Here is a 27913-nt window from a genome sequence, read left to right as displayed (position 1 = left end):
AACAAAACACCTCTCTTTTGCTTTTTCTTGAACAGAATTTTTAAAAACAATATATTGAAGTAAATATGAGATCGTCTTCAATGTATTGATTTAAAAACAATAACAAAAAAAAAAGGTTAGAGAATAAAAAATGTTAAGAAGAGCTGCGAGCAATGCGTATTCATGGTGGTGGGCAAGCCATGTCCGAACCAAACAATCCAAATGGCTCGACGAAAACCTTCAAGGTAACATTCTGATCACGTCTATTCACATCTTTAACGTTAAACAATTGTTTTTTTTTCTTAAAGCTGTTATATATATATTATATATCAGATATTGAGGAGAAGGTGCAATACGCACTTAAGCTATTGGAAGACGAAGGCGACTCCTTCGCAAAGCGTGCTGAAATGTATTACAAGAGAAGACCCGAACTAATCAGTTTCGTGGAAGAATCATTCAAGGCTTACCGCGCTTTAGCTGAACGCTACGACCACATCTCCAAGGAGCTTCAAAACGCAAACACGACCATCGCATCTGTTTTCCCCGACCAAGTCCCCGAGTTCGCCATGAACGAAGACGATGACTCCGCTGTCTCTCCTAGAAGCCGTAAAACGCAGACAGACGCGATGTTGTCCTCGAATAAGAATGTTCCAAAGGTTCCTAACTTGCCTATGAAAGACTCTGAGGCAACAAAGATGTTTAAGTCGAGGCTAGCTAATAGAGAACACGGTGGTGAGTTGTCTGATGTTGTTGTTAACAAGTCCGGTCTGAGCAAAACCGAGGCGGTCGAAGAGATTGATAAGTTGCAGAAAGAGATTCTTGTTTTGCAAACCGAGAAAGAGTTTGTGAAGAGCTCTTATGAGAATGCGCTTGCAAAGTATTGGGAGATTGAGAATCGTATCATGGAGATACAAGGGAGAGTTTGTGGTTTGCAAGACGAGTTTGATGAAGGTGCTGTTGTTATAGAAGACAAAGAAGCTCAGGTTCTGATGTCTGAAACAGCTCTCAAATCATGCCAAGAGAAGTTGGATGAGCTGAGAGAGAAACATGAGGAGAATGTGAAGGAAACTGAGATCATAAGAAAAGAGATAAGTGATTCAAAAGAGGAGATTGGTAAACATCATTCTGATGCAGTTTTTGATGATGGAACAAGAACTCAAAGAAGTGAAGAAGTGAAAAAGGAAGAGAAGGAGAAAAAGGTAATTGAACATGAGGTGGTGGTGGTGGATGGTTCATGCCTTACCATAACAGATGTTGCTGATAATATAGATGAGCTTGTGAATGATGTGATGAATCTGGAGAGCTTGTTTTCATCTCAAGCAGCTTTGATACAAAGGCTAAGAGAGGAGATAGATGATCTCAAGGCACAGATTAAAGCTCTTAAAGAGAATAATAACTCATCTCAAAGTGATGAGGACATGAAGAAGAGGCTGAGAGAGATGGAGGAAAAGCTGAATGGTATTAATGGTATAGACAAGGCGGTCGGAGAACAGAGTCAGAACATTGAAATACACCTTACAAGAGCACATATTAAACTAACTTTCTTGTCTAACAAGTTAAAGGGCTTAAACCAAGAAGGAGAAGAAGAAGAAGAAAACTCAAAGGATACTAATGTACCAATCCATAGTGAAACATCTTTGATTGATACAAAGGAAAACATTGATGATTCAGTTGTGTCTGAAGATGTTGAACCAGCATCTGATGTGGTGGTTATTGCTGAAAAAGAAACTACGGAAAATGAAGTTTTATTATTGTCACCAAAGTCAGGCATTGAGGCTGAAGATGAAGCGTTTCTCAAGAAGATTCTTGCACATGGGATTGAAGGAAGAGAGAAACATCTCTTAACTGAATACACAAAGGTACTTAGAAACTACAAGGAAGTGAAAAAGATGTTAGAAGAAACAGAAACAAGACTCAAGAGTGAAAACACCTTGAAAGACGAACAAGTCAGAGTCTTAAACCATAAACTCAACCTCCTGCTTGAAAGTAAAAGTGATGGTGATGGTCTTCAAAAGTCTATAGCCAAGGAACAACAACAGAAAGAGCAATTGTTCATGCTGATTTACAAAGAAGATAATGCCATAAACGCGATAGCTGGACAAAACCATATGTTGTTGTCACCAAAAGAACAGCTGTTCGGAGCAAGAGTTGATGCATTGTTAAGCGAGAACTTGAATTTGCTGGTGAGGTTTAGCAACTCGTTTGGACAGATACAACAGTTTGATACTGGGATCAAAGACCTACAAGTTGAGTTAATGAAGATCATAGACCAAAAGAATCAAGACAAGCCTTCTCTAAGATCAAACGTTCGTCCCATATACAAACACCTCAACGAGATCCGCACTGAGCTAACCATCTGGCTAGAGAAAAGCTTGCTGCTCAAGGAAGAGATCAACTCAAGAGCTTCAACTCTAAACAACATACAAAACGAAATAACAGAAGCTCTCAAAACAGATTCTGATGATCCGGAAACGAAGTTTACGATCTACCAAGGAGCTAAGTTCGAAGGCGAGGTTTCAAACATGCAAAAGGAGAACAACAGGATTGCGGAAGAGCTTCAAACGGGTTTGGATCAAGTTGAGAAACTGCAGCGAGAAGCTGATAAGACGCTTGGGAAACTGAGCGAGGAGTTTTCGCTTTCCGAGTCAAAGAACCGGTCCAGTACACGGTCTACGCAAGATAGCAAAACTAGTATTCCTCTGAGGTCGTTTATCTTTGATGCTAAACCAAAGAAGCAAAGACTATCCTTATTCTCTTGTATCCAACCTTCGATGTCTAAGAAGATGAGGCCTGATTCATAGGTAACTTGAACGTCATTTTCATGTACTTCTATTACTACATCAATTATGTTTATTATGGATTTAAATCTTTCCTTGCATGGGACTCTACGTATGTATACTACCGCCAAGATAACTAATCAAACTGAAGTTACTTATGATGAATTTTTATCTACACTGATTCATATGGTTAGACCATCTCTGATGGTGAACTATAATTTTCTTTAATTTTGTTATAAAATATTAAATTTAATCTAATGGTAATTTTATTATAAAGTGGAATATAGAGTAGATTTATTTTTAAAATAGAGTAAAAATATAATATTTTTTTCTATATTTTTATAAAGTAATTTTATTATATAGTAAATTAGTGGAACAAATTTAACTATATAATAGAGTTATTTTATAGTGAAATATAGAAAAAGTTATGGAGTACTATTTGAGATGATTTTAGTGATTGGTCTAATTTTAATATTTTTCTATATTCCACTCTAATAGAGTGAATATAAAGTAAAATATGACATTTATCTATATTTTATTTTATAATAATTACTTTACTATAGAGTAACATCATTGAAGTAAAAGTTACATTATAATATAATTATTTTATTGTTATGTAAATTATAGAAAAAAATAGAATTCCACTGAAGATGTCCTAAGCATTAATAACATTGGCTGAGCTCGTGGATCACTTTATACTTCGTACTTTTACGATTTGTAATAACCACATAAATAACTTTAGTTTTTACTATTATGACTTTTAAAGAAAGAGACAAATAAAAAAACACTTCGGCTATCTATCTACAGCTAGCAGAATCGCGTTAGTCTAAGTTTACACGGCTGTTTTGTTTGACTAATGGATGATTTGTACATCTTCGTCGTGATCTTTGCCGGAAGAAAAAAAAAATTAAACAAATAGATTTATGAGGTTTTGGCACTATTAACTAATCTACTGAACTACTCATTATCTTTTAGCATCTATCTATTATAGTAGTATATTGCTACTTTAACTAGCGATTGTACCAAAATATACTCGCTATTCTATGGTACACATGATACAAATTCTTAAGACGTGTGCAAAGTGCAAGCATCATTACCCCCCAAGTGGGTAAATTACCCATCGAACACGGAGTTACTGTCAGAAATATATTTATTCTTTTATCATAACACAAGAAGTTAAACGCCAACAATTTATCAGGGAAGAATCAAAAAGTATTTTATTTTAGTAATTCTTTTACGGTTATTGATCATGGTTTTTCAAATAAGATGTCCAGTTTTATCTTATAAAACTAATCTGGAATTTGTTTAAAAATGAATCGCTTTGTTTTCCAATCTTTCATGAAAGATCTTTTCATTTTCGTTTTTCATTCTTTTTGTAATTATGGTGATGTATGCAAACTTCCAATACTGATCAATGAAATATATTAACCGATGGCTATATACAAATCTTCTAGTTTCTGATGAGAAGGTGTACAAATCAAACAAACGAAACTTTACCATTTAAAATACTCTGTATAATTGTTTCGCTGCTAATTTGAGTCTTTGCCCCTACATGTTTGCCTAATACTACAACCTAAACATCCTATAAAAAATCTTTGAATAAAAGGAACTATGTATTAAGAAGTAATAGTTTTTGGGGAACAAAAAGAATTAAAGAGAAGTTTAGTTAAGGAGATTAAGACAAAAGATGATAGATTAATAGAAAGGATGACAGGGTCGCACGTGCAACACCGAAATCTTCGAAAATCAAAAGATGCTGCGCACGTGCCTCCTTGGTCAAAGGTCAAAAGCAACTGATACATTAGCACTAGTCATTGGACCTCCCAAACTATTTAAACAACACTAATTTAGATTAATCATAATTGTCGCCTTATTTTAATAAATTGCTGGGTATCCAAGATAAGGACGATGATTAGGAGAGTTTTAGTAAAGACCCTTTAATAGACATCCTTTACTTCTATGTATATCTGAACACGACATATTCATTCATGGCTTAATGGCTATATATGAAAGGCTTTAAGGGCAAAGTTAGTGAACGTAATATAAAATGTTTGTTTCTACACTAATACATTGCCTTTTGTTCGTGGCTGTATTTTTACTGAATGCACAGATATATTACGTAATGATTTTATAATGGTTGTTTGAATTTATATGGTACTTATGTAGTTTAAGCAGTTTTGGTGCTCTCTGTCTGGAATCGTTTGTAGTGACTGAACCCAGTTCTGGAATTTAAGGTTCTTAATATAAGTTGTATTACAAAAAAAAGGCAGTTTTTGGTGTTGAATTATTTGTTTTGCTCTTGTGTTGTGTTCTAGTTGTACTGGAAACAAGCAACGCATAAAAATAAGAAAAATTGTATGTTGCTACCAGGTCTATACTAACAATTCCATCAATTCAATTGTATCTTAAAAGTCTGAATGATGATTGAATATTTGTATATATGTAGTGTATTACGTACAGTCTATCCGCAGTATGTAAAATCTGTAACATATTAGAGCTTGTGATCAGAGGCGAAGCCACCTCATACTCTATGGGTGCATGTGCACCCGTGATAATATCTATCTTTCAAATTTAGTGAGAAAAAATAATATAGATTCGGTAGATCTGATGGTAAAACATAGGTTCTGCACCTCCTTACAACCCAGGTTCAATCTCTTCTTATATCTTCCTTTCTTTTGTAATTAATAGTGCATCCACTATACAAAAGTCCTAGCTTCGCCCCTGCTTGTGATTAACATAAATCAACAATAAGAAATAACTTGCATATTTTAGACGTCAACTGGTAACATAATCATACGATCACTTATACATTCATCGCAAAGTATATTGGAGTTTTTAAAAGAAACATTAACATAAAGTCAGAATGGTATCTATTTCAATAATATCACTTACAGTATACATAATGAAGAGAATATATTTGGTCATTTTCAGCGAGTACTGAATATACCATTGAAGGAGGTGAAGATATGAATATAATCAATATATACGATACTGATAATATGCAGCTACTTGCGGGTGACAAAATATATCATCTATACTATTATATCATGAATCACTCATAAGGGAAAAGAGGGGGATGATGTGGAAGCATGTGTTTATCCTCTCAAGTTGCTAGACTCAGCCACGTGTGATGACGTGGCACTTATAAATTTATATGATTTGCAGGGAACTAGTAGTATTATATATGTGTTCGGTGTTCCAACAAGTTCAATAATATTTACAATGTGTGTATTAGTATACAAACTTCGAACCTTATCGTCAATGGGTTAACATTCGATACAAAAGGGGCAGGTGTGACCATCCTCACGTGTGATCTCACATGCAATTAAGAGATGTTAAAGCTAAGTCTTCCAGCGCGACAATAGTTAGAGAGCAATTTAGAAATCAACCAATTTTTTAGTGTAAAGTGAAGATAAATGTTTAGGTCTGTATATTATAAGTATGTAACTGAATGTATCACCAAAACCTTTTAATGGCCATAATGCCACGTCAGTCTGGCCAGAACCCTAAGGAGAGGCCACGACCCCGACGAATTTTAAAATAAGAACACCCATATGCTGATATCGCACAGTTTTAACGTATTCTCTCTTTTTCTTTTTCTTTTCTTTGTGAACCCGGCTTCTACAATTCTTCGTTTCGAGTATGAACGACAATATCTGATCACAGTATATGTATTATATTTGTACGCGACGCACTTGGTATTTTCGCGATTGACCATCCATTTTTGTCAAAAGTCAGAGAGCAACATCGTTTTTAGCATGTTTTAATAATTTGTTAGAATGTTTATAGTGATGATGAACATGTGAGATTAAATATTTCGACCACATATATCATCATTTCATATTTATGGTTTGACAGAATCCTGAAATAATCCAGAAAATAGCTTCTAAATAATCTTTCACCAACGTTTTGAAGAATTACATGTCAAATTGTCCTTCAGCACATTCGCGAGCAGACCAAATCTTAAAGAGCGTGCCAACAATCCATATGATGCTCAACCCTTTGGTCAACGATACTCCCCATTGTCGTGTCCGCTGGTCACATATAAAGCGGGTCGACCAAACTTGTGTGTTAACATATCGATGGACCGACTTACACACGTCCATATATACATTAGAAATAGACATTATTATCTCTATTCCATTTTACAATAACAAATGGCGACCAAGCGTATGAACGTTCACTCCCCTCTCATGTATCTGATCTCAGTTTCACCTACCAATAAAAATATATTCTTCATCTCGACGTATTGTGTACAGTTTTTCAGAAATGGGAACTTTCAACATACGTAGATATTTGTTTTAGAATAAGGGGGGGGGGGGGGGGGTAGACATCTAAGCTGTATTTAACTTATTTATTTTACTAACAATTTAGTAAAAATCGAGTGTCGAAGATATTTAACGTTTAATAAAGTGGAACTATAGGATTCGAAATGCCGTAGATTATTAAATATTGAGACATCAAAACCCTAATCACGTGCCTTAATTGCTGGACCTTCCTTTTTCTCCTTAAACAAATATTTGTATTTGTTTCGTTTTTAACAGAGGAAACCCGCCTCCTCATTTGGCGGATTGTCCCCCACAAGCCTTTTCTTTTTGCTTCTTGATCTCTCAACTTCTTCATAAATCATATTTTAACTACGTATTCCAGTTAAAGTTTTCAATTTTATAGTACTTAGCTCTGGTTTAAGAAATAATAATATTTATAATAAATTATCTATGCAAGAAAATGTTTCTAAACCGGCCCAATATAATTTTACCAGGGATTTGACCGGATTATTTTGACCCAAAAGGTTTAGCTAGTATTTGATCTTTTAAAATTATCACTTGGCCTCCTACTCTATTATTACCCGCTTGAATTTTAAAATACCATGCTATTTTCATTTCATAAATGTAAAGTGCGACTCATGAGAGGCTCTCAGCCTCTCACATAAATTAAAATATTACTCTTGTATAATGTTTTAGATGTCATATAATACAAGAAATGTGACTATGTAACTTTCTTTTGTCGCCACACAATGTAACCTAAATTTGCCTTTTTCAATATCACTCTACAGAGTTCAAACCAAATGATTTAGTAAACATTTTATAACTACCTCTTAGCTAAATTAGGGGGTTTTATTATATGATAATATATGAATTGTTATGTATAACTATGTTGGATGCAAATCCTACTATATAAAAGGGACTAAATTCAAGGCTTTTGGGACTATCCACCTCAGCCAAAATATTCACATCCAAAAAAAATTAGAAATAAATGTCATTAGATTTAGAAGATAATTAACTAACATATGACTTTTGATATTTCTAGAAATTTCAAATTTATAATTGCTAATTTATTAATAGAATCATATATCTATATTGAATTATGTTCTATTTTTAATCATTAGACTTCAATGGTAAATAAATTATTAATTTATAATATATATATAGTTTATAACTTTATGTTGTAGTTATAAATAAAGAGAAAATAACCGGGGAGGGTGAAGAAGCTCATGTAAAATTATATAATTAAAATGATAAAATGGTGAGTATGATAAGATGAATCTAAGAAAATTTGTTGTACAAATTATGGTGTTTTCTTCGTCCCACTATAATGATTTAAAATAAAATATATATTCACATAAATAAGTCAATATTTGTTGTTTTTTTTGGTAAGATGTTAAGATTATCATTTTCTAAAAGGTTACACTATTGTTTTTAAACAACTTATTACAGCAATGAAACAAAAATAACCAACAACAACTCAAGGTAAAAAAAGCCTTAAGGAAGTCTTATACAAGAAAGATAAAAAGAAGTAGAGAAGAGGAGAAAGAAGAACTTGCCGGGTAAGAAAAGAGACGGTCACGCATCATACGGTCGAGAGAGGCAAGGATGACTGATGAAGGTGAGAAGACAGTTGTGAACACACGAGCATTACGCTCTTTCCACAACAGGTAGATGGCTGACTGAAAGTAGAACTTGATGACTGGAGTAGCATGCGCATCTACGTTGACGCGAGGTTGATTGATCCAGACTGCAACAGAGTGTAAGGAGGAGAAATCCAAACTTCAGCAGCAAAAGGCTCCCATATCAAGCGAGGGAAAAAACACTCAAAGAAGAGATGACGGTGAGTCTCTATTTCCAGATTACAAAGGACACACGTTCCTGAGATATTTAACCCCCAACGTCTCAAGCGATCCTTGGTTGGCAGTCTTCTCCGCAAAGCCATTCATGATATAAACGCATTACGTGGAATATGTTCCTTGAACCAAATAGTCTTGTGCCAATATTTGTGGTTGATAGTGGTTATATTATTTTCTGACATTAGTATCCATATTTTTTAGTAAACTGATCCAAAGAGATTAGTTTTTGGTGCTAACGAAACGAGGATTATAGTGTTTACTTTGGAAAAAGTAATAGGTTGAATGATAGATGGCGTGCACGTTTTTTCACATGGAAGTCTGCACATATATTAAAATTGTAAGATTTGAATCATAGAGAAAATATAGTGTATATGACTGAAGTTGGGCCATTCCGAAACTAAAGATGACTAAAATTCTTCTTTGTCAAAATGCATAGATGTTAATCTTATATGAATAGAGTTCTCCATTGCTTATAGCAGTGTAATAAACTCCGTGTGTAAAGGAGAAAAAATGTTATATAAGTGAAAACAAAAATTATGATTTTTTTTCTTGTGCCTATAGGCTCTTCGCAATTTGAAGAAGAAAGAACATATTGTGTGAAAATCTTTGACTCGGTCAAATTTTATCCAGTTGTTTATAAAACTGTTGTTATCTGATTCATGTAATTTTTCAGTGTTGATTTAAAAGCCCAAAAAACCCATCTATACTGGCTTTTTGATATTTTTTCTGTGATTTGAATTTAAAAAGAGATAAAACTTTCGATAAGTTATGTAAACTCAGAACAAGTATTTAGCTTTAGAAAGCATTTACATGTTTCAAACTTATAAAATATACATATATAATGTTTAAAATTATGCATATAAATCCTGTGTAAAATGTGCATGAATATGTTTCTCTTCTTTAATGTGTTAATCGTACTATATATAACATTATTTTAAAATTTTAAAAAGTTTATGTCACATACAAAAAACCATCAATAAAAAATATAATTCTCCATCTACAACAAGAAAAATAAAAAATTATAAACATATAAATTTAAATTAAGAAAAACTAATATTGGAAAAACAAGAAGTTAATGTAAAAGAAAAAGATTGACAAATAATATTATAAATAAAATAAATTTATAAGACACAATCCGCGCGAAGCGCGGAAAAAATCTCTAGTGAATGTAAAAAGAAAAAGATAACCTGAATTTGAAATATTAGATAAAGAGGGGTTACACTATAAATAAAAAACGTAGCCGAGTAGAAAAGTTAAGAACCCGACCCGAAAGAGCAAAATCCGGTTGGGTGGGTTGACAAGAGTGGGGCATGGGAGAAGAAATGGTCCCAATGCATGCATGACAAGTGGAAACAGCTAGTGGTTTACTTTGTTTCGGAGTAAAGGTTAATTGGTAAATTAATTAGGCCAATTAATTTATCATCTCCAACATCTTTTGCAACCTTCTACTGGCCAAAATTTCTCCTCCGTAGTTCTATTCACATGAAAATGTTAGAATGTTAATAACTTAATATTAACAAATCCATTTCTTTATCTATAATTTAGTCATTTTTCAGAATATAATGTTTCGGATTTTATAACCAAAAGGAAACATACTATTGTACAATTTTACTAGTTTTGGTGTTCCCGCGATAAACATTTTGACATTATTATTGTTTTGGAATACTATTATTTGTCTGTTTGTTAACTGAAAAATAAGTGACATTTGTAAAAATAGATCTCATTTTTTGCTGCCGACCAAAGAAAATGTTCACTTATTTCTTGTGTTTGTATGTATGAAAACGCTTGGTATAAAAACCTTCGCTAGCAGACAGTCAAAGTTGTAAAAATTGAAATATATGCAAACAAAATTTATGTAACGGGTCATAACAAAATTGAATTAACTGATACATCATAAGAGAAGAGAGTTTTTTAACCTTTTCAATAATCGGTAAAAAAAAGATTTCACAACAAGAAAAGGTTAAAGCTAAAATATAGATCGCTCTCGCTCCCAAAAATCTCCTCCGGTATTACGCCGGGCGACACAGAAGAAACCGCTCTACTTTTTTTAACTCTCTCTCTCTCTCTTCTCTACATGCACATTCTCTCTCTCTCTCTACTGCAAAATGTATTATTATTTTTATGATTAAAGGGAAACGATTTCCTTCTCTCCCTTTCTTTTATAAGTACACGTCTGAGACGTTCCTTAAAGAGCTTCTGCTTCTGCTTCTGCTTCCATCTTCATTTAAAAAAAAAATCTCAGACAAACTGTTTACATGCATTTGCTTCCTTGATTGATCTCCTTAAAGCTTCCAACTTATATTTCTTACATGCAATAGTTAGATCTTCTGATATAAAAAAAAACCTCGTGATTATCGTTTATATTTCAATAGTCTTCTTCTCAACAGCAAATGCAGAAGTTCTCTCAAAGCTTATTAGTGTAACGCTTGCTCAGGTTTGTATTTTAGAAAAGAAAAAAAAGAAACAAACTTTTTTCTGGGTTTCTTCTTAATTTTTTTTTAATCATTTTCCGCAGAATCACAAAAAAGGGAAAGTTGATGGCTCCGATGACGAACTGGTTAACGTTTTCTTTGTCACCAATGGAGATGTTGAGGTCATCTGATGATCAGTCTCAGTTTGTGTCCTATGACGCTTCTTCCGCCGCTTCCTCCTCTCCTTATCTCCTCGATAATTTCTATGGTAATAACATATTATTACTTCTTTCTTTTTTTATTTTCCTCTGTGCGGTACGACAAAACGAAACACGAATGATTGTAGTGTTCACAACAAAGTACAATTCCCTCTTGTTGTAAGTAATAGGCTTTAGTAACCGACTTCGTAGCTGTATTATCCTATAAACACCAAACCGAGTTGCTGAGCTCATCCTCCCCTCGTGTTTCTCTCTGACTTTGTCTGTTTCCCGAGAAAGGCAAACAATTATTTTATAAAAAAATTAGATTTTTTCTTCTCTTATACGGAAAAATATAGACTTCTCGTGATCTTTGTTGTTTCATGATTTCATCTTCTTATTGTGGTGTGTTTGTGTATTGATTTTTAATAAGGCTGGACGAACCAAAAGCCTCAGGAGTTGTTTTTCAAAGAAGCAGCAGCAGCTTCGATGGCAGATTCAACAATCCTAACGACGTTCGTGGACCAACAAACTCATTCTCAGAGTCATATCCCAAAGCTGGAAGACTTTCTCGGTGGTGACGTGCGTTACTCCGACAACAGCCAAAGCGAAACACAAGACTCTTCTTCCCTCTCTCAAATCTACGATCCACGTCACCACCAAAACCAAAACCAAAACCAAACCGGGTTTTACTCTGATCACAACCCTGACTTCAACAAAACCATGGCCGGTTTTCAAACCGCCTTCTCGACTAACTCCGGTTCCGAAGTCGACGACTCTGCCTCCATAGCCCGGACTCATCTCGCCGGAGAGTATCTGGGACACGCGGTCGAATCCTCCGGTCCTGAGCTAGGTTTTCACGGTGGAGCTAATAACACTGGAGGTGCTTTGTCCCTTGGAGTTAACATTAACAACAACGCTAATCAAAGGACTAGTAGTGACAATTATCAGATCGTTGAGCATCATTACAATGTTGAAAGAATCAACAACAACAGTGAGAAGAGAGATTCTGAGAAGGAGAAGCCTGTTGTGACGGTGGAGACATCAGATTGTTCTAACAAGAAGGTCGCTGATACGTTCGGACAAAGGACTTCTATTTACAGAGGAGTTACAAGGTAAGTTCGAAATTAAGGACTTGTGTTTGTGATTAGGACATTACTTTGTTATTATTAGTCAAAAGACATTTATTAAAGTTCTAATTTTTTTTTAAATGCTTATTAAAGTGAAATATACATTACTTTGTGATTAGTCAAAAGACATTTATTAAAATCCTAATTTTTAAATGCTTATTAAGTGAAGTAAGTATTAATGTAAAGGTTTGATTGATGCAGACATAGATGGACGGGAAGATATGAAGCTCATCTATGGGATAATAGCTGTAGGAGAGAAGGTCAAGCCAGGAAAGGACGTCAAGGTATATTTTTCTGTTTTTTCATTTTCTTAAATTTGATTTTTCATTACTATTACAAACTTTGTTGACATCATGAATTGCAATCCGTGTGTTTATTTTGGTTTTTATCATATGTCGTTTAGGCCTTACGTTGTTCTTCTGAATCATTTCTTTAAGTGGGATTTTTAGTAGGATTAGATTAAGAAGTGTGTGAACTATAGGACAAGAGTTTTTTCAAAGAAATTGAATGCAAAGATTCAAAAGAAGCTTTACCTTTTTTTCTTTTATTTTATTGATCTGTCAACATCTTTATATGATGATTAATGTTTTGTAACTTTGGGTGGTTTTCGTTTGTGAAAGTGAACCAAAGTTTTTTAACTTAGACAATACTTTTGAGTCAGTACTTAGGCAAAAAAAAGAGTCATCTATATAATATAGTTGTTGTTGATTTTTCATATATTTAGCAGAAGGGTGCCGCCATTTTGTTCCTTTGTCTTTTATTGCATTTTCCTTTCCTTTCAAAATTCTCTCATTTCACACTTACACCATACTAAAGCCTAAAAGGTACATAAGATGGGTCCCCATGGCATTGCCTATATGATGCAAACTCTGTCTCTTTGATTTGACATGTATATGGTCCCACTTTGACCCTCTATTCCCTTATTTCTCTTCTTTTTTTTTTTCCAACTGAGTGATTTTGATTAATAAAACGGCCAAGCCCAATACAAAAGCGCACATTACAGCCCAACAAACCAAACGGGCATCCCAATCTCCAAATGGGCCAAAACTAACGGCCCAAAACGAGAAACCCTAGAAACCTAAAGACAGTAGAGTCGGCCGCCTCACCGATCCGAATTTTAAAGCTTGGACACGTGTTGCCATCCTCACCGTCGAGGATACACGTGTCACGAGGCCAACGCGTCACCACCGCTTCCTATCACCACCGGCGACCCAACCATCGGATCCACCGGCCAAACCCAGAACTCCATAGCTCCGACACTCTTCACCTCGAACCATCTTTAAGGATCTTGGACCGGAGAGAATCAATCGCCGAGGCGAGATCTCATCCATCACCGTTAAACAACTCCACCCAAAGATAAATCCGCGCATGCAACAACCCCCTTTCCGTCGGAGTACTTCACTCTTCTCCGACGAACACTCAAACAACCAAAACAAGAAAGAAAACCAGAAAGATGGGAACAAACGATATACACCTAAACCCTAAAGACTAGGGAACGAAGCCGGCGACGTAAGGCTGTGGAAGCCTTCACCTCCCGGAAGCTAAAGCCGAAGACGCCGGAACTGAAGAAGCTTCCCCGCCGCGGAGACAAAGACCGGCGGCGACGGATCTGTGAGAGCCTCCGCCTCCCGGATATGTTACTCGAAACACAACGATTTTTATCTGAAAAGAACAAGTGCTCCGGCGGCGGCACGGACGCTCACGCGCCGGCCGACCGCCGAGCCCCCTCTCAGATTTACCCTTATTTCTCTTCACCTACATGCATTGTGTTAAAGCATATTTGATTTTGATGTTATGTAGGCTTTGTGATGTGAGACCATTGGACTATTTCCTTAGTCTTTAGCTTCATAGGGTTTAAAGTGAGGAGTACTTGGGTTAAACAGAGATTTGATTTTGAATCCCAAACATGATGTTTCTTACAGTGTGAAGAAAGATCAAGAATTTCAAATTAATAAATGAAAATTCAAAGTGTGTGTAGTGTTTCTGCTGTCCATAAGGTGTCAGATTGATTTATGTGTAGTGTTCACATCAGCAAAGCAAAGTCTGAACATTCTCAGTGGCTTTTGCTTTATTTTTAAATTTTGTTTTGCTTTGGGCTATACCAGTACCACCACCATCACAAGAGTGGGGATCTAGGGTTTGACCCCATCCAAAACTCTCTTTTTTTGTTTAATTTTTTTCAAATTTCTATCATTTTTACTTTCTGAATATCAGTAACCATTAAAAAATCTCAAACATGTTTGGTTGATAATTAATTTACCTTGAGCATTATCTTCTTGCATTCAGTTTCAAAAAAAAAAAAAAAAATTATCTTCTTGCATTAGAGAACAAGTGTTTGTATGTGTCAGAAGATCTTTGTTACATCTCGTTTAAGCAAAACTGATAATTTTTGCCTTTTCTTTGCATGGACCGCTGGCTTTTGCTTAAATCAACAGTATACTTGGGTAAGAGCAATCTCTCACTTAGTTCTTTACAGTGACAGTAAATAAATATTTTACATGTCTTTAATATAATTGTTTTGTGAATGATTCAGGTGGATATGACAAAGAAGATAAAGCAGCTCGAGCTTATGATTTAGCAGCTCTTAAATACTGGAATGCTGCTGCTACCACCAACTTTCCTGTAAACATCTTCTTTCTCTTCTTCTGGTTTATTCGGTTAATGGTTTTCTCTTTACTAATCCATTGTAATGAATCTAGATTGCTAATTACTCAAAAGAATTAGAAGAAATGAAGCACATGACCAAACTAGAGTTCATTGCTTCCCTTAGGAGGTAAGATCCCATAACCAGTTTACATAATGTTTAAAATAGTAACCATAAGGCTAAACCGGATATGATACAGGAAGAGTAGCGGATTCTCGAGAGGAGCTTCCATATACAGAGGTGTGACAAGGCATCATCAACAAGGACGTTGGCAAGCAAGGATTGGCCGTGTTGCCGGCAACAAAGATCTTTACCTCGGAACCTTTGGTAAGTCCAGTCAGTAAAGACTTCTGTCTGAAAGCTGTGGTTAGTTATTTAGTTAAGGTTCTGATGTTTGTTCGTTGTAGCAACGGAAGAGGAAGCGGCTGAGGCGTACGACATAGCAGCGATCAAATTCAGAGGAATAAACGCTGTAACCAACTTTGAGATGAACCGTTACGATGTTGAAGCCATCATGAAGAGTGCACTTCCCATTGGTGGTGCAGCGAAACGTCTTAAGCTCTCTTTAGAATCTGCTGCTTCCGCAGAGCAGAAACCAAACGTTGGTCATCATCATCAACAAGAGCTCCACCATCTTCAGCAACAACAACAACAACTTCAGCTTCAGTCCTCTACCAATAACAGTAGCATTAACTTCGCTCTTTGTCCTAATTCGGATGTTCAGTCTCAGATGATTCCATGCGGAATCCCTTTTGACGCAGCTGCTCTTTACCATCATCAACAGCAACAACAACAGCAGAACTTCTTTCAGCATTTTCATGCAGCATCTGACTCGGCAGCGTCTAATAATAATAACTCCAACGTTCAAGGGTCAATGGGACTAATGGCGCCAAATGCAGCTGAGTTCTTCTTGTGGCCTAACCAGTCTTACTAGAATCAATCATGTCATGTGATTTGATGGAGTCCGTTTTTTTTTTTTAGTTTTTTAATGTCTTTTAAGGGATACATCTTCTTTCTCACTGCGCTAATGTTCAACTTCTTGATTCTGGCTAACTCATAAAGCTGACTAGAAGGATATGGAAAATCTCACTTGCGTCTCTGCTTCTTGTTTTTTTTCTTTCATTAATTGTTGTTTAGGCAGGAGTAGATGGGGTTAAAAGTTGAAGAATCGAAAACTTTTGGGGTTATTATTGTATCAGACGTAAACTCTATGTGTGACCAATTGGCTCGCTCTCTTTCTGTAGACTGATAAGAGACTAGCAATGGACTATTGTAACAAATCAACAACTCCTTGGGGGTTGAGACTAAACAAAGTTAAGTAGAACAACATAGAGAGACACATGTTGATGATATTCACAGTTTTGGTTGAGGAAATAAAAGAAGCAACCAATGGAGATAATAATTAAAAAAAGACGCAAAAACTCAGTTAAGGAAAAGGCCAAAGAGAATAAGGGACTAAAGTGGGAGCATAAACACATTTGTTATTAGAGATTGAATTAAATTTGATTGTTTCTAACTCACTCCATCAGGAGTTGCCTGTGTCGGATGAGTTCGTTGAGGTATGAGGAGGAGGTGTGATCCTGTAGATCGCACGCGTTCGCAATCACCGCCCCTCCTTCACCTGGCTTCTGCTGCAGCTCTAGCTCAGCTGTGCTGTCTTCCCCACGCAACAGCTGCACCACCTGCACCAAGAAGTCATATTAAAACCGATACACAAGCCATGTGTAGTTGTTTTGGCTCAAGGTTAATTTGGTTGAGAAAGCATACCCGGGTCATGTCAGGTCGCATTGTGGCTATATGATGTATACACATTGAAGCTGTTAGCATCAATCGTTTCATCTCTGTTGGATCAAACTCATTTCCTAGCCGAGGATCCACAATGTCCTCAACGCTGTTCTTCTCCAGAAAAGGTTTTGCCTATGTATTATCACAAGAAAAGGTAAAACAACAATCACTTTTGATGATTCTAAATAGAGAGAGATTCAGATATATTATTATCATTACCCATGCAACGATGCTTTGTCTGCTGGCTGTATCAACAGCCCTACGACTGGTTATGATCTCTAGAAGCAACACACCAAAGGCAAACACATCGATCTTCTCATCAACAATGCCATGTATGAAGTATTCTGGAGCCATATACCTGAAGAAGCCAATGAAACTAGAGATCATCGAACCCTAAACTCTAAACCTCAAACAATGAAAGTTTAATATCTTTTTTTACCCGAATGTTCCTTCGATGGGAAACACAACATGATGATCCCAGTTCTCTGGAAGCCATTTTGCTAGTCCAAAATCCGAAATCTGAAACAAGATAGATATGTATTCATGGTTCTGAATATCCAAACGGCAAAGTAGGATTTGAGATTTTGGAGGCTATAAACAATATTTTTAAAGAATTTTAATGGAAAGAAAATATAGTTTGGAGGTCTACTATGCCTATATAAAAACTTTAAAAAATTTAGAGATCAAGACCAATGTTTCACTCGGCTGTATCCAGATCCGGTCGGCCCTGGAAAGCAGATACTAATGTCATTAACATTTACCTGAGCATCGTAATCTCGGCTGAGTAATATGTTAGAAGCTTTGATGTCACGGTGAATGATCCGTCTAGGGCAAACATTGTGAAGATAACTTAGACCATCAGCTATACCTAGAGCCACTTTATACCTTATCTTCCACTCCAGACACTCCTCTGATCCTACAAAAGATCAAAGAGACAAAAGATCTCAGACATTGTCTGGAAAAAAAAAAGGTAGAAACAAGATTTTCAGTACCAAAGAGCTTTGTAGAGAGGCTGCCATGGGGAGCGTACTCAAGCACAAAATGCAAACCACGATCACTGCTGAAACCGCGTAGCCTAGCTGCGTTTGGATGGTTTACATGTGCGATTATACCTAGCTCTGAGAGGAAATCACTCACTCTATCTTCTTCTTCCTTTGCGTGACTCATAAGTTTCTTGATCGCCACCGTCTCACCATCAGGCAACACCCCTTTGTATACCTCCGCATGTCCTCCCTTCCCAATCATATTCTCTAAACAAACAAAAACAAACCTATACATCAGAAACTAAGTCCAAATATGTTGAATAAAGGGTTTAGATGTGTCTTAACCTGGATTGAAATCATCGGTGGCTGCAGCGAGCTCTTCGTAGGTGAAGTTTCGCCACGAGGGTTTAGGCATAAAGAAACGTTCACAGGGGAAGCCATTCTCAGAGGGAGGGAAAGGGAACTTTGGTTGCTTGCGACGCAAGTTTTTACGAGTTAATTCGTAACTTGCGAGGAGAGGAATGACAGTGAATCTTCTTATGGACTTCTTCTTGATGGATTCAATCATTTTGTTCCATTGAAGACCACCATGGTAGGAAGACGAAACGATTTTATTAGGAGTATTCGAAAATGGAGACGATAATGATTCATGGTCAGGCGAGCAAGAGCTGCAAGTACTGTAATAAGTGCTGCTATTGTCTATGTCTGGATCCATCATTATTGTGATGCCAAGTACACCTGATGATGATGAACGTTCGAGGCCTAAGTCGTTCCTGTGAAGCTCTATCTCTTGTTCCTCTTTGCTTTCTTTCTTCTTCTCTGTCTCTGTTATGAGGGATACCAAACAAAAAAAGTGATTTCTAGTATCATGATGATGATGAAAATAACCTAATTAATTTTGTAAATTCCTCAGAGCACCACCCACCCATGAATTTAAATAAATGGAATTTCTTTTTTGTCATCAAGTTTTTTTTTTAACCCAGAAAACAAAATATGAAAGTAAATCAGTTTTTTTTTTTCAGTTTCTTAACAGCCAAAAAAAGCAAGGTTTAGGTTTACCTTCGACAGCCATAGCTCCAATGGTTTTTTATTTACCTTCTTCTTTCTCTGTGTTGCCCTCCAATAAGAGAGGAAGCCTTGGCATCAAGTTAAAAAAATTCCCAGAAGCATAAGAAATAAATCAAAGAAAAATATTGCATCTCTCTGAGGAAACAAGAAAACAGAGAGGTTTTATGAGAAACTTTTGTTTTGTTTTGTTTTGTTTGTTATCCTGAGAGAGATAAAATGCTATTCTTGGAAGAGTCAGAAAGTTGTAAGAGTCAGCTGTGCTGAGTGGAGATGATTTGGAATCTCTGCTATATTTATACAAATCCACCTACGCAATTCAACTTTTGTTTCTTTTTTTTTTACTTTCAACTGCAAGTCAATTCAAGTTCTGTTTTGTTGGTTTTTAATCTTTCACGTGCCTAAATTAATAGTTTTGAGGAAGAAGAAAGGATTAGAGATTGATGCCATGACTAATGCATTTACTATATATAAAAACGGACTCGACGGATGAAATATCTGGAGAATTTTCGACAAATAAATAAATAAGACACATCACCTTTGCTTGTGATCAACTTAAATATTTATTTTATTCAGATTGCATTTCACTCAAATTATATTCTCCCCCATATAGCTAATTTTGTGACGAAGAAATAAAAAAGCACATGTGAAATATGCACATTTTTATGGTTTTGTTTGCTTGCTTAGCAAACTTACTTTTCTTGCATTTCAGTATATTTATATGTTTTTAAATAGTTGAACTTTCGATTTGATGGTCTAGAATTGGTATGACGGCTTCACATTTTTTTTCCTTCTGGTATGGTTTTAAATGACGCACAATTAAAGATTAGAATTGGCAAATGGTCTAGGAGTTGTGTATGTAATGTATTTGCAAGTAATAGGAGTTGGCAAATCTTCGTTTTAAATTGACAAATGGTGAATGTGCTGTCGAATTATTTCTGCTTCGAATTTCTTGGCGCCATAAAGAAAGGAAACATATGGCAGACAAATTTGACTAACAAGTTAAGCCATCGATCATTTATTTTTTAAATGTGCAACCATGATCCTTTTTTAATTCACAAATAGCATCACTTTCATTCGGGCCACTATACGAAAAGTAAGCTTCTACTATATAATCTCTTGTAATTAAAAGATTTAAAAGTTGATGATATCATTCGTAATGATGGCTTTAATCTCTGGTGGTTTGAATAAATTGTCATTTTTCTCTCAATGTAACCACTAGTGTCATGTCTGACAACGTTTGAGACCCCCACCTCTAAACTTGTACCAATGAGACTGCGAATAATAAAGAAAAATTTCAGATGATTTCTAATTGATTACTACAAGATAGATTGATTAGGCGTGAATTGAGTCTTTTATCACCTAAAGGCATTAGCAATCAACCAACTTTCCGTGAGACAACTCAAGTGAAACCAAAAATCCTATTTTTAGTAATTATCTCTCTAAATTTTCCATAATAATCAATTCGAATATTGATAGTCCACAAGCAAAAGAAAACTTTGTTCTATTTTATTGATCATACGAATATCGATAGGTAATTTACTTACTCGTTTCTACTGTTTTGGTTATCTAAAAGTGAATTAGTGGTAAATTTTAGTCTTCTATAAAAACAAACAATCGCATGTAAGCATGAAGGGTTACTTAAAATGTGATAGTTGTTGAACTAAACCCGCTAATACCATAACTATTTCTCTCTCAACAAAGGTTATGTGTATGTATCTCTTTCCAAAAGAATTAAATCAAATGGCCACCAAACTCACCAATCTGAAGAATTTCAGTTAGAGAAGTCGGTTCAACCGATTTTCTGTTTGATAAATTACACTCAAATTAGTATGACATTTACACTAGATATTCTCTTATGATATGACATTTCAGTCAGGCAACTCCATGGTTCTTGAATTTTGTCAGTATACATTTCATTTAGAGATTGAAATAGTAAATAGTCAGCTTCAATTGTAGAAACTTCTTTCACAAGCAAAGAGTAACAGAAACAAGTACTATCGGTTACACAGACGCAAAATCACTAAAATATAACACACACACACACGACATAGATCTCCTCAACGACCAACTTGAGCACTTGAAAACGTTGCAATGGCACCACCAGAGCTCACCGACGTTCCAGTAGACGAGACATGATAAGTTGCAACAGGCATTTTAATAGGAAGATGAGGCAATGGTGCTTCAAGATTCAACACTTGGATGGCTTGTTTAATCGAAGGCCTCGCATTCCTATCATTTTGGCTGGAAATTAGTACACTTTTAGTATCTTTTGCTTAACTGATTCACTGGATTACTTATCACAGTAAAGGTTGATGTTGTTGATTCAGGGTACTGGTGGTTGCATAAGTGGGAGTGAGTGCATTTACATGGTGGTATTCCAGTATGGATCGATTGTCTTGTTTAATGTACGGGAACACGAGGTTGATGAGTATCTTAAAGTCGTGGAGAGGCATTCTTCTGGTTTGCTGTCTGAGATGAGAAAAGATGGTGAATTCAGTTCCACTCTCTTTTTGGATGAGCTGCTAAAAACTTATTAATGGTGCTGTGTTGTAACTTTGATATCTTTGGTTTCTTTAAAATTGCAGAGTATGAAGTAAGAGAGAATCCAGATCTGAACACCTGGATGCAAGGAGGACTGGACTACATCATGTTGAAGTTCCTGAACATTAATGGCATCAGAACCATCGGCAGTGTACTTGGCCAGAGTATAGCTCTGGATTACTATGGCCGGCAGGTAACGATGTCAGATCCTTATACATACTCCGGGATGTGAAAAATGAAGCCGTGAGTGATCAATTTTGTTTCTTTTTTATCACACCAACACAGCCTTTTGGGGTCCCAAAAGCTTATTTATTTTGGACAAGAGTGCCCATAAGATCTTTGAAAAATGAACAACTTGAGTCCATGCAAAAATAGTTCAAAGATAAAACCAAATGTCAATCACCAATGAAAGTCCCCACCCCCTCAATAATAAAAATAGGTCTCAAATTTGTAGAAATGGGCATGTGATGCCCTTCGCAACTCCTTAAGATAAATTAAAAAAAAAACAAGAAAAACATATGAAACTAGAAAAAGTTTCCATAGGAATGGGGAGAAAGATGATGGGAGCTAGGAGGATTTGTGACTGGGAATGAATTTTCGAGCCCAAACATGTTTTCCATTGATGATGTATTGGGTCCTGTCTTCGGTTAGAATCTCTGGAACTTTGGAGACAGAACTTAACTGCATCGTTGCATACAGCGTTTGTTCATTCTCTCCCGCTCCACCCATGTGTATCGCTTCTACAATTTCCCCAAATCTCCTTCAACACCAACACCAAAAAGAAAATAATTACTACCGTGAAAAACTTCAACCACTTGCATGCATGGCCGTGCCAAACCATTCCAGCCAGAGTAGTTAAAATATATAAAATAAAACATCTATAAATTAATACTCGATAAATTAATAATTTCTATAAATTAATAAATTTCGCCGGTTTCAACTTGGACCGGTTCAAAATTTGACGCAAATCGATAAAATAATAAAATAATATTTTTTAAAAAAATTCTATGTAAATATATGGTCCCATTAAAATTATAAATTAATAACTTATATGTATACGCATTTTATATAAGTAAAAACCTGTTATTATATTGTTTGTTTTATATTCACAATGAAATTATCTTTATAGTTTCTTAAAAAAATCATATATTTTTAATGAGATTTAGTAATATTATATCTAAAACCACATTTAAGTTCTATGCAATATATATTATATACAACAAATAATATAATAGAACTAATATAAATGTCAAATTTTTTTAAAAAATAACAATTAATGTCTATACACTAAAAACAAATATTTTTCTTATCTTAAAATAAATATATCTTAAAATAAAAAATCTAAATAAGAAATTTTTTGTAGATTAATATCTGTATAAATTATAAAATTTCAAAGTCCCAAAATTATTAATTTATTGAAGTTCTACTGTATATAGATTGATAACTAATAATTGTATTACACTGTTATTTAGAAAAAAAAATGGCACTGCCTTGGCCTTGCATGCATGCATTGGATTATATAATAGATTAAGTACCTGGTGAAGTAGGCAAACACTTCTGCTTTGGAAATTGGGTATCCTTTAGAAAATGTGAGGAAGATAGTCCTATTTTCTGCGTTTTCTCGACGACTCAAGAACTGGCTAGTACTTGATTCACCATTTTGAACAACACTGCTAGTTCCCAGCTGGCTCATCTCCGCTATCGCCTTTTCCCACTCTTCAATCTCCTTGTTGTACATCTCAGCACGCACACATATATCCTCAAAAGCTTGGACGCATACACGCATCAGATGCTTCTTCATATGAAAGAGAATGTTTTCACGGTTGTTGTGGATGACTATGAGAGTTAGGTACCCTCTTGTTACATCCGTGATATAAGGTATCTCTGGGGAGAGGATGTTTCTCCTCAAGTGGGTCACGAATGCTGGAAAATCGTCGTAGGACAAGCAGCTGATGCACGTCACGACTTGGTCAGCGACCATGTTGACGAAAACGTCCGTTAAAGAGGCAAAATCCGCTATCAAGTTTCTCAGGTGAGGAGCAATCGTCTCGAGATAGAGGAGAAAACACATAACTTGATAAGACTGGCCAATGTCTCGTCTTAGAGTTATGACAAGACGAGAGAAAAGTGCTCTGTCACACAAGTGAAAAGCATTCAACTCTTCTCTCGTGATGGATATTGTCGATGAAGAATCCATTGATTACTTTTACACGAATGCAGATAGTTCTTCTTTTTGTTTAGACAACTAGCGGATATGAGTTTACTTTGGGTGGTATCTAGTGAAATGGTGAGTATATATCCTCATTTTCTTTACTAAGAGTCTTCTCATGAATTTACACATTCTTTGACTTTCTATAAATCTCCTCTTGTTTCCTTTTTTTATTACTTTTTATTTTTACTGGGGTTAAACCCGCTAGTAAAATAGCAATAGAAAAATGTCCTAATTTTTAATATATGTGAAAATATTTATTTTACTTTCATTTAAAATATTTTTTTATTATTTTTACTAGAAATAACATGTTCGTCTAATCAATAAAAATAATAATTAATGAAATTATTTTTATTATACAAGTAAGTAAAATAAAATTGTTCAGAATTATGGTCCAAACTCAATAGATAAAATTTTGAGTATTTCTTTTCGGATAGCTGTTTAACTGGCTCAATCTCGGTCAAAAGTGAGTAGAACTTTGTTTTTGTTTTGAATACATTACTATTTTTCTTTAAAATTTATTGATTTAGAAATGCGAAAGCGAATCCATGTAAATTTTGTTTTCTAAAATTAGCTAGATAACATACCAATTTTATATAGATCGTTACTATTTAAAAATATACATACTTATCAAAACTTTTATCAAATAAACTTATATCATCCAAATTTTTTATTGACTTAAAAATACGAAAGTGAAATGATGTAAACTTTATTTTCTTAAATTAGCTAGATAACATACCAATTTAATATAGATCATTAGTATTTAAAAATATACGTACTTATCAAAAATTTTATCAAAGAAACTATATCATCCAAATTTTTCTTTAAAATCTATTGATTTAGAAATGCGAAAGCGAATCCATGTAAATTTTGTTTTCTAAAATTAGCTAGATAACATACCAATTTAATATAGATCATTACTATTTAAAAATATACGTACTTATCAAAAAATTATCAATTAAGATATATCATCCAATTTTTTTATTTTAAATCTATTGATTTAGAAATGAGAAAGAAAAACAATGTAAATTTTGTTTTCTAATTAGCTAGATAACATACCAATTTAATATAGATCGTTACTATTTAAAAATATACGTACTTATCAAAACTTTTATCAAATACAGTAATAAACTATATCATCCAAATTTATTAAGATTTTTTAGAAAATATTGCTTTTATTTTTTAGGGTATAATTGGTGACTGTTTTATTTTTATTTAGTTATGTTTTGAACAAGATTTTTTACATTAGTGATAGATCTATATACGTAGGTTCGAACTTGTGACAGCTTCCCTTTTTAATAAGGCACCAGCCACCAGACTATTGCATCTTTGTCGTACAAAGTTAATATATATAGTCCCATATAACTACTAGCCTACGTATCTGTTAGTAAAACTTCATCTTCTCCGCAGCTTCTCTGCAAATATAGATCTCTTTTTTAACGAATATTACAGATAAGTATATTGTATCTATGGTGCCTTTAATTTTTTCTCTTTGACTTCAATCTTCTCTCAAACTTCACTTTCATTTACGATTTTGAAATTAGAACCTATTGAGTTAACAAGTTTTTCAGATCTGGGTTATTATTTTTAGGGTTAAATATGTCGGGTTTTTGGGTTGGGTTATAGGATTTAGTTCTAGATTCAGGTTTGTTGGTCCATTTATGCCGGTTAAACCTTTCTAATCGGGTAATTTGGGTTAAATTAGGTTAACTATTGGTTAACTTTTTAATGAAAAGCTAGTTAACCAACAGTAACCGCTTTGTGTCGGTTTTAAATCGGACATTAAATTTCATGTGGATTCAGGTTTTGATCTTTCGAATTGGGAGAGGGGGGGGGGGGGTAATAGGTTGAGATAGTTAAATTGTGTTCAATTATTACGAGAATGAAAGTTTGTGTGAATTTGTTAAGATATGATAGTTATTGTGTGGAAATAAATCGTTAACTTTTTAAAAAAAAATCTTTTTCACATCATTTTTTGTTACTTTTGGACAAGAGTGCCCATAATGCCCAAGGAAGATTAGCATAGCATAGACATAAAGTGAAAGATGTATGAAAAGTGACCAACTTGGTCCATGCAAAATAGTTCAGAGATGCAACCACATGTCAATCACCAATGAAAATCCCCCTAACCCCCTCCATAATAAAAATAGGTCTCAAATTTGTAGAAATGGGCACATGCCCTTCACAACTTCTTAAGGTAAAAAAAAAAAAAACAAGAAAAACATATGTAACTAGAAGAGGTTTCCATATGAATGGGAAAGAAGATTATTGTTGTAGGATTTGTGACTGGGAATGAATTTTCGAGCCCATACATGTTTTCCATTGATGGTGTATTTGGTCCCGTAGACCCCTTCGGTTAGGATACCTGGAATCATGGCGGGAGAATTCAACTCCATCGTTGCATACAGCGTTTGTTCATTTCCATCCGATCCGCCTATGTGTATCACTTCTATAATGTCCTCAAATCTCTTTCAACACCAAAAAAAAAGATATTACTACCGTGAAAAACATCCTCATGCATGCAGGACCGTGCCAAACCATTCCTGCCAGAATGGTTAAATTTACAGATTGATAACTAATTATTAGTCGTGTTACATTATTATCACTGCAGTGCCGTGCGAGCCTTCTTGGGACCTAAGGCTAGTTTTAAATGTATTATTAAATATACATATGTTGATAATAATTATTATATAATTTCAAATGATATAAAACAATAAAATATAATTATAAAATAAAAATGATTCATGCTTAGATGATCTTCTTTAATTTTTTACTATAAATCATATTCATCAGTTTATGAAATTACTTTCTAATTTTCTAAAAAAAATCAGAAAACCAATATTCGTATGAAAAAAAGACTTAACAAATATCCGTTTTTTGCATATATCATAAATAATCAAAATATAAGATGTTAACCATTAACATTCATACCACTAAATATGACAAAAACTAATTATAAATTAAATTCAAATGTAAGAAGATCTTGTGTAAATAATTTGGAAAAGAAAAAAAAATAACCTATAATTTTTAAAATTGAATAAATAAATAAGAAAAAGTATATTTCTTGTTGGTGTTTCGTTGAGATTAAACATGAAACAAATAAAAAAAAATTCTAAATTAAACAGAGATAATTTTTATAGATTTTATGAGCTTTCCTATCACTTTACAGAGTGATATGAGCTTTCCTATCACCATAGCCCTACAACCATAAGACACTTCCTTGCTTCTCATCAAAACCATCAACCCTGAGCTTCTCATCCACAACTGTGATCACTTCCCCTTTACCATACAACTCCCACACTTTCTCAGTTTCTCTACACGGCTCGTCTCAGGCTCAACTCTTCCTTGTCTCGGATCAACAGATTTTCTTCCAGTAACAATCTCTAATGTAACAATTCCAAAGCTATAAACATCAGATTCTTTGCATGAGCTCGTATACCATTAGAAATTCATCTTTTTCATGACATCAACCAATGAGTTGAACAAGGTATCGATGTCTCAAGCTGCTAAATTATCTTTACTTCCGTTATGAACTCTCTCCTCCCTTGCTTAGACCCTCGCGCAAACTTCTTTATAGCAACCATCATATCTAAGCCGTTTCAGTACCCTTTATACACCGCTCCAAACCCACCTTCCCCTAGCTTCCTAACATCTGAGAAGTTGTTAGCAGCTATTACAAGATCTTTGTAATACCGGAATCCTCTTTATCATAAGTAGCCCAACCGGAACGGCAATCTCCGTTTGCTCTTGCATCTCCTTGGTATGATATTTCAGGACTGTTTTGGTTGAAACGAGTTATGTCAAAGTGAATTGAACAGACAAAAGGGAGAATTAAAACAAAGGAAAAGTAGAGGATTGAGCTGGCCATTTTGAAGGAAGAAATGGTTATTAGCACAAGAGACTAAGATGGTGCAGTTTGATATGTATACTTCACAACAAGTCAACGACTTAACCTTAGCCTGATCCCAACTATCACCAGGACAAAAACAATAATTTAAGTTACATAAATAGTTGACCTTAAGAGTAAAAAAAAACCAATCTGAACTGAAACTTCTGTTATGATAT

At 34.8% G+C, this 27913-nt stretch overlaps 4 protein-coding genes across 6 annotated transcripts; 2 read left to right on the top strand and 2 right to left on the bottom strand.

Annotated features, from left to right (window-relative positions):
* Nucleotides 1–35: 35 nt before the first annotated feature.
* LOC103846800 (protein NETWORKED 2C) lies at nucleotides 36–5999 on the top strand. The gene is made up of 2 exons (XM_009123797.3): nucleotides 36–224; nucleotides 313–5999. Exons 1-2 carry the CDS (start codon nucleotides 131–133, stop codon nucleotides 2778–2780), a joined length of 2562 nt encoding a protein of 853 aa, XP_009122045.1. The 5' UTR covers nucleotides 36–130; the 3' UTR covers nucleotides 2781–5999.
* On the bottom strand, nucleotides 2948–21686 carry LOC103846796 (receptor-like cytosolic serine/threonine-protein kinase RBK1). Of its 3 annotated transcripts, XM_033281443.1 has the most exons (10): nucleotides 19090–21686; nucleotides 18376–18855; nucleotides 18040–18297; nucleotides 17809–17963; nucleotides 17487–17566; nucleotides 17267–17405; nucleotides 17030–17179; nucleotides 16929–16944; nucleotides 7966–7972; nucleotides 2948–2957 (listed from the first exon to the last, which is right to left on the bottom strand). In XM_033281443.1, coding segments are annotated over exons 1-10 (1299 nt in total). In that variant the 5' UTR covers nucleotides 19103–21686; the 3' UTR covers nucleotides 2948–2956. The 3 variants fall into 3 exon arrangements, 2 of the variants coding, with proteins under 2 accessions (XP_033137334.1, XP_009122043.1); XM_009123795.3 differs by lacking the exons at nucleotides 2948–2957; nucleotides 7966–7972 and having other exon boundaries at nucleotides 16225–16944; XR_004452220.1 differs by lacking the exons at nucleotides 2948–2957; nucleotides 7966–7972 and having other exon boundaries at nucleotides 16900–16944; nucleotides 17030–17153; nucleotides 19090–19326.
* On the top strand, nucleotides 10909–16362 carry LOC103846798 (AP2-like ethylene-responsive transcription factor AIL6). Its single transcript, XM_009123796.3, has 9 exons — nucleotides 10909–11314; nucleotides 11396–11559; nucleotides 11922–12603; nucleotides 12820–12902; nucleotides 15054–15062; nucleotides 15152–15240; nucleotides 15318–15391; nucleotides 15462–15589; nucleotides 15670–16362. The coding sequence occupies exons 2-9, from the start codon at nucleotides 11418–11420 to the stop codon at nucleotides 16194–16196; spliced, it is 1734 nt and encodes a 577-aa protein (XP_009122044.2). The 5' UTR covers nucleotides 10909–11314; nucleotides 11396–11417; the 3' UTR covers nucleotides 16197–16362.
* Nucleotides 21036–27897, bottom strand: LOC103847553. The gene is made up of 2 exons (XM_033281444.1): nucleotides 23175–27897; nucleotides 21036–22399 (listed from the first exon to the last, which is right to left on the bottom strand). Exons 1-2 carry the CDS (start codon nucleotides 23834–23836, stop codon nucleotides 22207–22209), a joined length of 855 nt encoding a protein of 284 aa, XP_033137335.1. The 5' UTR covers nucleotides 23837–27897; the 3' UTR covers nucleotides 21036–22206.
* Between the last annotated feature and the right edge of the window lie 16 nt (nucleotides 27898–27913).

Source organism: Brassica rapa, chromosome A10 (assembly GCF_000309985.2).
Source record: "Brassica rapa cultivar Chiifu-401-42 chromosome A10, CAAS_Brap_v3.01, whole genome shotgun sequence".
Lineage (NCBI taxonomy): Eukaryota > Viridiplantae > Streptophyta > Magnoliopsida > Brassicales > Brassicaceae > Brassica > Brassica rapa.
Note: the sequence above shows the minus strand (reverse complement) of the source record. Positions and strands in the feature narration are given on the sequence as shown.